Source organism: Lytechinus pictus, chromosome 5 (genome assembly GCF_037042905.1).
Source record: "Lytechinus pictus isolate F3 Inbred chromosome 5, Lp3.0, whole genome shotgun sequence".
In the NCBI taxonomy this organism is placed as follows: Eukaryota; Metazoa; Echinodermata; class Echinoidea; order Temnopleuroida; family Toxopneustidae; genus Lytechinus; species Lytechinus pictus.
Window position 1 is genome coordinate 36788390 of NC_087249.1, and position 12022 is coordinate 36800411.

The 12022-nt window shown below is 38.0% G+C and overlaps 1 protein-coding gene across 1 annotated transcript in view; it reads right to left on the reverse strand.

Moving 5' to 3' along the window:
* The window catches only part of LOC129262032 (uncharacterized), a 55164-nt gene that overhangs the window by 7294 nt on the left and 35848 nt on the right, over positions 1-12022 (reverse strand). Inside the window, exon 8 of the mRNA XM_054900068.2 lies at positions 3755-3836. Coding sequence (XP_054756043.1) covers positions 3755-3836 — 82 coding nt within the window. The remainder of the gene's footprint in view (positions 1-3754; positions 3837-12022) is intronic.

The following is a 12022-nucleotide window of genomic DNA, read 5'->3' on the forward strand; positions in this document are numbered from 1 at the left end:
TTGCTTAATCCAGTTGCTGCTTCAGGATGAAGCATCCATTTTCTGTTCTTTCCTCTTTGATAAATCTCCTAAGGATGACAACTATCTCCAAATATTGTAGCTATTAAAGAAACTCGTATGCAAATAATACAAATTTCTTGATATTTATGGCAAATAGAAATTCCTCAGTGAGACAATGAACAACCAAGTAGACTTTAACAGATGAAGGACTAAGCCAGATTATTGCCTTTCCAACAGGAGGACACAATATAATGGATCACCATCAAATACTATCCAACATTGATTAAACAGTGTGTACCCATTGCAGGATTTATTTACCACAATGTGTTACTCATGGGTATACTGTGAGGGTATACAGAGGAATAAACCTTTCAGTAATTATGGTACGACTAAGCCTAAGGATGTTCTTCTGGAGGAATGCTGACTTCGATAGTGTCATGCAGATGTACTTTGGACAATCATACAACTCTCTGTTCTGAAACTGACAAGTCGAGCATAGGAGATTGAATGCCAATCAAGAGGACTTTGACAAGAACCAAACCGTTAGCCATGTCTTCTTCCGACACAAGTTGCCTCAATGAGACACTTGACATAAGTTGTGTCGGAAGAAGACAAAGAGTTTTATAGGAAGGCTAGGAAAGCTTGCGCATCTTAGAGCTCCAAAAGCATCAGTAAGGTAAAGCTCAGAATTGCTACAATGCATTGAAGAGGACCATAAAAGCGTTTGCAGACAAGCTTATAATACATAATTTGCTGACTGGATTGACAATGATCCAGGCTGTAACAATTAGCATGTTGGGAGCCCTTGATATCATGTGCTATGACTACATTGGAATAGCATTATTAAAGGAAGGCAAGAGACTTTTTGTCTCAGTATTTACCACTGATCATGTTGGTGATGACGCTAGCTGCTCTGGGTCCTGGGACCCAGTCCTGACCCAGACATGACCAGATAACATAATGTTTTGTCAAGCATGTGTAGCCAAACTACTGAAGAAATTGAAAACAACCTGCATGAAGCTACTAGGCCAGATAGAATCTCTGCTACACTTCTTAATGAGACTACTCATCAGATCTTACCTGCCATAAATTTGTTTTTCCTGGCCTCCCTCTTTAAACGGTGAAATTTCAATAAAGTCTTTGTTGTTCCCATCCATACAAGAAAGGGTTGTCAACTCTTACAAACTACACACCAATTCAAATACTGTGCTTTGTTCTTGCCAATCTCATCATCTTCTCAGACTAACAACATGGCTTTAGGAAGCAAAGAACACATTTTCAGTATTTTTCCTTCAATATATATAAATTATATAAGGATAAATTTGCATGCTTAGTGAAAGCAGTATATTAATTTGAATTGAAATGTTTTCACTGCAATCAATGTGAGAAAATAAAAATTTGACATTTTCCACTTATCTGCATACTATGCTGAGTCAGATTTGCTAGATTTTTAAAAATAAAAACATTGAACTTAAATTCATTCATCATGAACTTTTGTTCAAATTACTTGCGGTGGACATTTTTTCAATTTTTTAATGGCTAATTTGCATAATATGCAAATTAATGTTCAGGAATTGGGATGGATTCTCATGCTTAGTGATAGTAGCATGTAAATGTCAACATTAATTAAATGTTTTCAAGCAGTCTATATGAGAAAAATCCAATATTTTGGGATTTTTTCCATATAAGGATGCTTATTTGCATATTATGCTAATGAGGTAGAATTTTTTGCACTTTTGATTGAAAACATTGAATTAAGTTATTTATCATGAACTTTCATTCAAATAAAATTGTTTTGGACACTGAATTTGTAATCTTTGGACTATTTCCCTTATTTTTCTTACTTTTTATGGCTAATTTGCATAATATGCAAATTTCATAAATTTCCACTGCTTGGATTTTTGGGGACTTTTAGTATGTTGTTAAGGGGACCTTCCTGGAAAGCACTGCAGTGGAATATCCAGTGTTGCAATTAGTGGTGGGTTACCCCCCTATTCTGGCTAGATTGACTGGACTATAAGTCCATCTACCATCCAAGTTTGGTTGAAAAGCGACTTACGGTTGTGGAGTTATGCGTCATAAGGTTTGTGACAGACGGACGACATTTGGATCCCTAAGTCTCACCTTCACCTCTGATGGGGGAGACAAAAAGAGAAAAACCCAACCAGCATAACACTGAAAATTTCATCAAAATCGGATAGAAAAAGTTACGACATTTTAAAGTTTCGCTTAATTTCACAAAACAGTTCTATGCACATCCTGGGGAGTGTTTCATAAAGCTGTTCGTAAGATACGAATGACTTTACGCTGGACTGGTGACCCCTTCTTGTGCTAAATGAAAAATCCCTATGTCATTCATTTAGGACAAAAGAACATGTTCTAGTCGTTTGCAAAGTTGTGCGTAGCTTTAAGAGCAGCTTTATGAAACACCCACCTGGTCGGTATGCAAATAAGGGGACTGATGACACATCACTCACTATTTCTTTTGTATTTTATTATGAAATATTATAATTTTCTCCTTGTTGTCCTGTGAAAAAAAGTTTTATTCCTCCCTGCACATGTGGCATTACTATTGTTATAACATGACGAAATACCTCCATTTGATAACACTATACCCCCATTTTTTCTCAATGAATTCTCTTCTCCGAATACGAAAACCATACTGCCGCCAGGCATGCAATGTAATTATCAAAACACCTGTTTCTTGACCTCGGTCCGAAGATAACACAACAGCCCGAGTGCGGTCCGGGAAAACATGTCGCCATTTTTTATTCTCTTACTTTCCTTATTTCAAAGTTGATTTTCTTCGTTCGAAATTGAAAATGGGCTAGCATTGAATTTCTGAATACAATATGCCTTTGAAAACGTGATTAAATATCGAATACAATAATTTAATTCCGAAGGTCCTTCTACAGGCAGAGAAGACTTACGTAATACACAGCTGTTGTTTATCATTTCGTCCTTGGCTCAATGCTCATAATCTGGCCTGTGGGGATTACCTGGCCAAGCGGGGTTGATCAGGCGGGTGTTTCATAAAGCTGTTCGTAAGTTAAGAGCGACTGCATGGTGATCATGTCTTGCGGTAAATGGTACAAACCATTGGCGATGATCACCAGTCGTTGTTAAAGTCGCTCTTAACTTACGAACAGCTTTATGAAACGACCCCCAGGGCTTGGAAATGATGTTTTAGATTTTCAAATGCAAAATGGGGTGAAATACCGCAGTTTGCCATCTGATCTGCGGTCCTTTTTCAAACGGGGGTAAGACGTAATGACATGTTATCGTTCAATTAATTTGGTCCTTACTGTCAAATTGGTGAAAATTAAAAAATTGTATAATTCAAACAATAAATAACAAAAAAAATAGTGAGTGATGGACATTACTAACTCTCTCATTGCATGTCACTGAGTTGTGCATATATTACTGTTTTGTGAATAATAAGCAAAACTTTAAACTGTCATAACTTTCTTATTTGTACATCCAAATTTGATCAAATTTTCAGCATTATTCTCATTTGATTTTTCTCTATTTATCCAAATAAAAATTTTCTGGGGTGGACTCGACCTTTAATTTATTGAACGTCAAATAAGATAGCAGCAACTTCCATCTTTTAACGTCTTTTGGTCTTACACAACTAGGGCTTAAGGGGCTTGAACTTTCGACCTCCCGGTTGTGAGACAGACGCTCTACCACCGAGCCAACACACTGGTGATACTACCTGAATCAACCATCTTACAAAACATTTTTTACTTACAATTTATTAGCATCGAGAGAGACCTGGGCCTTCAATCTGCTCATATTGGCGATCTCACTGAATACATTCTTATCTGCAAGAACTGCAAGAAAAGATAATTATTTGGAAAGATGGTTGCACCTCGTTAACCCAATATCAGCTGTATATTGTTATGTTATCGTTGGAATCTATTGCACTTTAACTTTCAATCAGTCTTAAATGAAGAAAACGCAATGCAGGATGTACAGTTTATATATACATTTATTACAGATTATAAATAAGTTGATGATGACAAATAATCCATAAGTCTGGTGGTGACTATACTCTGAAGATGAATATAATATAAACTCTACAAACTGATGTAGTATAAAATGTAAATAAACTGCAATCTAACATCCAATCTCTAATCTGAGAAGTAAACCCCTTTTATATTGGTCTGGTCAAGACCCTCTACAACACAATAACTCAAGACTTTCACAGTAACAGGTGTGGTGGTTGCGCTTATGTTGCACTAATTTTGAGCTCTGCATCTCAACTGAGATTCTTGCATTCCACATTTGAATCATGTCTTCATTTTGTTACCAATATATCATGTTCCATCTCAGGACAATGCTAGACAATTTTTAGGTATTTCAGCGTAGTTGTGATTTAGTTGTGATTAAGTATTCTTTTATTTTTAAATGTACAGTTATTGGTAGACTTTCAGATGCCATTACTCTCAAAGGGATGGTCCAGGCTGGAGATGTTTATATATCAATAGATAGAGTAAATTTCACAAAGAAAAATGCTGAAAATTTGATCAAAATAACACATAACAAAGTTATTGAATTTTAAAGATTTGCATTATTCCGTTGAAACAGTTCTAGGCATGTCTTTATGAATATTCATTAGGTGGGCTAATGATGTCATATCCCCACTTGTTCTTTTGTATTTTATTATATGAAATTAGGTTTATTCAAAGTTTTTCTACCAAGAACTAAAACAATTGGATAGACAACTGATTAAGTGCATTAGTTATTTACTGCTGAATCTTATTTCATCATAATGGAGAACATCATTCACACATCTAAGAAAAAATAAAACATTTATGATTTCATGTAATAACATAAGAAAAAGCAAAGTGGGGATGTGACATCATCAGCCCATCTAAGGAATATTCATGATGATGTGCATATAACTTTTCACAAAATATTGATAAACTTTCAAATTCAACAACTTCATTATTTGTTATCCAATTTTGATGAAATTTAATTTTACTATATTTATTTATTTATTTATATTTAGATATATTTTCAGCCCGGACCATCCCTTTCAGTGCTACAGTGCTCTACACAGGCTTTGTGTTCATTCAGCTTGCGTGATTCTATTGACAGTTACAATGCCAATGTCCAGGCTAGTCCAACTTTATATCTTAATTCCTCTAGATCTTACACCTTACAATGTCTTCATGGTATTCATACTCCAGAGAGGAGCTCCTCTCTATTGGAACTACATGTACTTCTACACGAGTGCCTTTAAAGTTATCCCATACATTGCAGGACTTTGGTAGAGTTCCACCAACTAAGAGAGGCCATCGTGCATTTGAAAAGCGACAACATCGAATTCCTGTCATCATCAACCATTTGCCGAGAAAGTTGAAAGAAAATTCTTCTAATATTGACAGGTCAGCCTTGATTGATACTCTTAATGTGCATCATAAAACTTATCTTCCATCAGTTATGTTATGCAATGCACACTCACTAAATAACAAATTTAGTGATTTGGAAGCCAGTATTGTGACTCAATATAGGAACATTCACCTTATTGCGGTGACAGAGACCTGGTTCTCACTAGAGAACCTAGCATCAGCATGTCATCGAGATCGTCCCAATCAAGGAGGCAAGCTTTTTATTAACCGGGCACCGGGTGCAATTTTGCTCACGGTTCGGAGGGTTTGCGCCTGGTTCCTCCGAAAACCAGTATGCCCGGGCGCCAGAAAAAATCACAAATTGGCGCCCGGTCTACCATACGGCAAGAATGCCCAGTTGACCCCACCGCTTCGGACGATAGACGTAGCATATTTTTGCGCTATTTTCCTTAATATACACACAGACACACACAAAAATCAACACACAGCTAGCCTGGCAGCCTGCCACATATATCGCGACTGCGTGCTGCTTTGAACATGCACTGTCCTGCCAACCCCAGCTATAAAGTAACTTCTCCTAAAGAACTGTAAAATTGCACATTTTACACCAATGAAATGCTCTTATTACATGAAAGTCTATATTTCCTAAACAAGTGGAACGCCTCTGGCAGTCTCGCCTGCATTACGTGGTTTGATATACCAGCAGTGCTGACTTTGAAAACAGCTATTAAATAATTACTCATAATAGAAAACACTTATATGATAATAAAATACTATATCCACTTACCCAACATGACCTTTGAACATGATCATGTGACCTCAGACATGTGCAAAACAACTCAATTACCTTTATGTCTATGTTTCATGAACTACATGTGTAGATCCATAAGCTTTCTAAGTTACGATGCCAATTCAACAAATACCGGCCCCCAACACGGCCAAAGTTCATTGACCCTAAATGACCTTTGATTTTGGTCATGTGACCTGAAACAAGCACAAGATATTCAGGGATATATGGTTACTCTTATGTCCCAAGTTTCCATATAACTAGATTTATAAACTTTTAAAGTTATGACAATTCCACAAATACCCCCAACATTATCAAAGTTCGTTGACCCTAAATGACCTTTGACCTAGGTCATGTGACCTGAAAATTGCACAGGATGTTCAGGGATACATAATTGCTCTTATGTCTAAGTTTTATCAACTAGATCCATACAATATAAAAGTTATGATGATTCCACAAATACCCCCAACATGGTCAAAGTTCGTTAACCCTAAGTGACCTTTGACCTTGGTCATATGACCTGAAACTTAGGCAGGATCTTTAAAAATACACTATCACCCTTATGTCCAAGTTTCATGAATTAGGGCCATATACTTTCGAAGTTATGACGACATTTCAAAAACTTAACCTTGGTTAAGATTTTGATATTGATTGCCCCAACATAGTCTAAGTTCATTGACCCTAAATGACCTTTGACCTTGGTCATGTGACCTAAAACTCAGGCACGATGTTTATTAATACTTGATTACCCTTATGTCTAAGTTTCATGAACTAGGCCTATCTACTTTTTAAGTTATGATGACATTTCAAAAACTTAACCTTGGTTAAGATTTCGATGTTGACGACGCCGTCGCCGTCGGAAAAGCGGCGCCTATAGTCTCGCTCTTCTATGCAGGCGAGACAAAAATGGTGCAACTCTGTCACTTGTGAGTAATCAAAAAAAATTATCACTCTTTTCTTGGCCCCCAAATGATCAGGTTTCGAGTGACATCGGGAGTACATATTTTAGTCCGATGTATGCATTTGTGTGTGGGGCTGTGTGCTGATAATGTTGGTTACATACGTAACTAGATCTAGGTATCAGTTTGAGCCAAAATGAAACACGATTTTTTTTTTCAGTTCCTTTGTCTTTCTTTCCTTCCATTTTCCTTTCTTTCAATCAATTCTTCCATCAATCCTTTTCTCGATTTCTTTCTAACTTCCTTTCTTCATCCTTTCATCAATCTTTCTTTCCTAATTTCTTTTATTCTTCCTTTCACTTTTCATTCTCTCCATTTTCCTCTCCTTCTTTTCATCGTTTTCCCATTTGTTCAATTTTCTTCCTTCTCTGTTTCTCCTTCCTGTCATCAATTCTTTCCAATCCTCTAATTCTCCTTTCCATTATTTCTTTTGCCCCTTTCCTCCTTCCATCCTTCCTTTATTTCTTTAATTCCCTTTCCCTCCTTTTCTTTTTTCTTTCTTTCTTTGCCTGTTCTTCACTTCATTTTGTTTTGCTTATGACTCTTTTCCCCATTCATTTTCACTCATCTTCCTTTTTATTTCCTTCATGCTCATTTATTTCCCCCTTTCATACCTTCTTCCATCCATCCTTTTTTTTATAATTTCATTTTACTTTCTCTTTCTCTTTCTTTCTACCTTTTTTCCTTTGTTTCTTTCATGATCACTTTTTTTTCTTTTTCTTTCTTTTTTTCCCTCTCCCTTTCTTTTGTTCTCTTTTTCTTTCTTTCCTTTTCTATCTTTATTTTCTTATTTTGGTCATGATAGACAAAATTTAAATACAATTACAAGGTACTCCAGTAGTCATCTTTGAATTTGATAAAATATATAAAACATTCCAGGGGCGGATTAAGGATTTTCCAAAAAAGGGGGGAACACACTTCTGTTCTAACAGCATTTTTACATTACAAATTTTAATTTTGCTTCTCAAAAGGGGGGGGGGGCACGGGCCCCCCTTGGATCTGCCAATGAAATAATCTCCTTCTCCTCATCCTTCTTCTCCTTCATCTTAATACAGTTCTTACAATTTTGATGCGCAGTTGACAGTTTAAAAGCGTCCGAACTGACTGAATGTAAAAAAAAAATTGACTCCCGGTTCCACCAATGTGGCGCCTGGTCATCCAAGAAATAAAGGGGACCAGGAGCCACTTGCCTTCAAATGTGGCTCCTGGTCCACGCCGAGTTAATAAAAAGCTTGGGAGGAGGTGTAGCAATTTACTGCCATGAGGACCTCAATGCAAGGGAAGATTTTAGTGATCTTGCTAACCTTGAATTATTAAGGGTTAACCTGAAACGATCCAGCTTAGTTCGTCTTTCTCATAATATTTATTTTTGTGTGCTACATTCCCCACCTCTATCAGAATATAAGGAGTATCTCACCGGTCATCTCATTGCAATGGTTGACATCATCAAAGCCAAGTCAGAAGAAGCATCTTTTTTCATCATGGGTAACTTCAATGACTTCTCTACAACTGAGGTTGAACAACATGCCTTGTTGTCCCAAGTTGTAAAGGAAGCTACCTGTGGGTCAGCCTTTCTTGACAAGATATTGACAAACCTTACCAAATATTACCATGACCCAGTCATCTCTGCTTCCATATCATCCAGTGACGATTCTGTTATCACTTATCTACCTGTTGAAACCACCCCGAAAAGGACTAGACGGAAAGTTTCTCTTCGTCCCTTTTGTGAATCATCAGTGTGTTCCTTTGGTCAATGGGTGACGCAGATGGATTGGTCTTTACTTCATGAATGCATCAGCATTAACGACAAGGTTGAGCAATTTAAGGATCTGCTCAACGCTCAATATAGACGACACTTTCAGTAGGTGACTTTCAAGCAACAACCGAACAACAAGCCATGGATGAATAGCCGATTTCGCAGTCTCATTATTAAACGAGATAGAGCATTCAAACAGAAACTGGACTCATACAAGCCTCTTAAGAACAAAATTCAGAGAGCTATCAGATCATCTAAAGCAGACTTTAGAGAGAGAAGTTGGCTCAGTCGGTATAGTGTCTGCCCGTCGAACCAAAGATCGTGAGTTCGAGTCCACCCCGGGCAGATGACTAAAGCCAGTGCGTTATGTGTAAATGTCTCTCCCGTTTCATAGATGCAGGCCATGTTACAGTGGAAAATACTCTGTCCCTCGGAAAGGACGTTAAATGGAGGCCCCGTGTAGAGGAGAGTCACCACCTTTGCACGTTAAGAACCCACTGCACTATTCCAATAAGAGTAGGGGGAAACCCTGGTGTAGTGGTCCACTTGCATTCCCCCCAACCAGTTATATCGGGAGGAGAGACCTGCGGGTCATAGTTCTGTGTGTGCGCCATTCTAGGAGACCCAGATTGGCTGGCTCCTCCATAAAATGCGCCTTTGAATGTTTTTGACAGATATATGGCGCTATACAAATGCTGTGCATCATCATCATCATTAAACTTCTACAGGACCAAGGTTGCCAATTTGATGGACTCTGAGCCTGGGAAATGGCATCAACAGATTCGCACACTGAGTGGACTCTCCAAAAAAGAAGCAACCCTATTTGCTGGTGATAGATCTCCTCTTGATTTGGCTAATGACTTGAACTCTTTCTTTTCTGTAATCTGCTCAAGCCTGCCTCCTTTGAACACTTCTAACCCGAGTGCTTACTTACCAGCACCAGTTTCGCTTCCGGTAATCCAACGTTATGAACAGTATAAACACCTGAGAAATCTGAATGCATCCAAAGCTGGGCATCCTGCTGATTGCCAACACGCCTTTTAAAGTAGTTTGCTTTTAAGATATCGGAGCCCTTACTGAAATTTTCAATGAGTGTCTTGAAAAGGGTTGCTTTCCGACACTATGGAAGACTGCTTCTGTGTGCCCCATTCCTAAGGGTCCTCGAGTCACCAGCTTTGACCAACTTCGACCGATTTTAATAACACCTATCAACGCCCAATTGTTGGAGGGATTTTTAAAAGGATGGATCATGGATGACATATATAATTCTAACAACCACAAACAGTTTGGCAATATGAAGGGAAGTTCACTTCATCATTACCTGATCAGTATGGTTAATACCATAGTTAAAGGCCTTGATCAACCAGGTCATATCGCCAATCTGTGCGCTATCGACTTTCGCGTGGCTTTTGACCATATCAACCACACAATTTTTATTGAACAAGTGGAACGCCTCTGGCAGTCTCGCCTGCATTACGCGATTTAATATAGCAGCAGTGCTAACTTTGAAAACTACTATAAAATAATCATTTACAAAAACACCATTCATAAAATGACATAATACCACGTTCATTGACCATAGATGACATTTGAATGGTGACTTAAGACTTGTCAACTACACCCATGTCCACATTTCATTCACTCTATCCATAAACTTTCAAAGTTATGATGGCAATTCAACAATTACCCCAACATGGCCAAAGTTGCATATGGTGCGCGAGCTTTCTCTGCCTCAGCACCTTCTCTGTGGAATAATTTGCCCATATATTTAAGAATGATACCATCACTGGAGACCTTCAAATCTAAACTGAAGTCTTATATTTTCTAACAGTATTAGTTATTGGAACTTTGACACTCATCTAAACTTTCTTTCTTTCTTTTCTTGTGCGCTTCGGAATAGAATATTTCTAGATAGATGGCGCTATATAAATGCCTATTATTATTGACCTTAAATGACCTTTGACCATGGTCATGTGACCTGAAACTCGCACAGGATATTCAGTGGTACTTGATTAACCTAATGTCCAAGTTTCATGAACTAGATCCATAACTTTTCAAAGTTATGATAGTAATTCAACAAATACCCCCAACTTGACCAAAGTTCATTGACCCTAAATGACCTTTGACCTTGGTCATGTGACCTGAAATTCGAGCAGGATGTACACTAATACTTGATGAACCTTATGCCTCAGTTTCATGAACTAGGTCCATATACTTTAAGTTATGATGTCATTTCAAAAACTTAACCTTCGGTTAAGATTTTGAAAATAATTCCCCCAACATGGTCTAAGTTCATTGACCCTAAATGACCTTTGACCTTAGTCATGTGACCTGAAACTCAAGCAGAATGTTCAGTAATACTTGATTAACCTTATGTCCAAGTTTCATGAACTAGGTCTATATACTTCCTAAGTTATGATGTAATTTCAAAAACTTAACCTTAGGTTAAGATTTGATGTTGACGCCGCCGTCGCCGCCGTCGGAAAAGCGGCGCCTATAGTCTCGCTCTGCTATGCAGGCGAGACAAAAACTGATCAGGACAGGTGTTGATTGATCTATTATTCCAACAATACGTGACTTTTTGTCCTGCCATTCAGAGGCTGTTCGATACGGAGGGACAACTTCTGCTCGACTTAACATCACCTGTGGCATTCCACAGGGTACGAAACTGGGCCCAATCCTCTTTCTTGTCATGGTCAATGATGTTGCCTGCTCCACAGAGAATCGATGGAAATATGTTGACCTCATCAAAATTGTCCTAAGAGATCAATCTTCTGGCCTACAACATGATCTTGATAATCTGGTCGAGTGGTGCAACGATAATGAGATGAAGTTGAATCCAGCTAAGTGTAAAGCGTTGCGAGTAAGCTTTCTTCGTGCTAATCCACCTCTTCTGCAGCTTAGGATCAATGATAAGGACTTGGAAGTATTGTCATCTATTAAATTACTTGGTGTCATCATTCAAGATGACCTTAGATGGGACCTGCATATTCTTCAAATCATCAGTAATGCTTCTCGTAAGAAGTTCATTCTTAATAAGCTTAAGAGAAATGGTGTGACATGTCAAGAAATATGTCAAGAACACTATCTACAAGATGCACATTAGACTGTTGATTGAGTTTGCTGTGCCTGTTTGGGCTTCTAGCGCTACCCGCCAAAT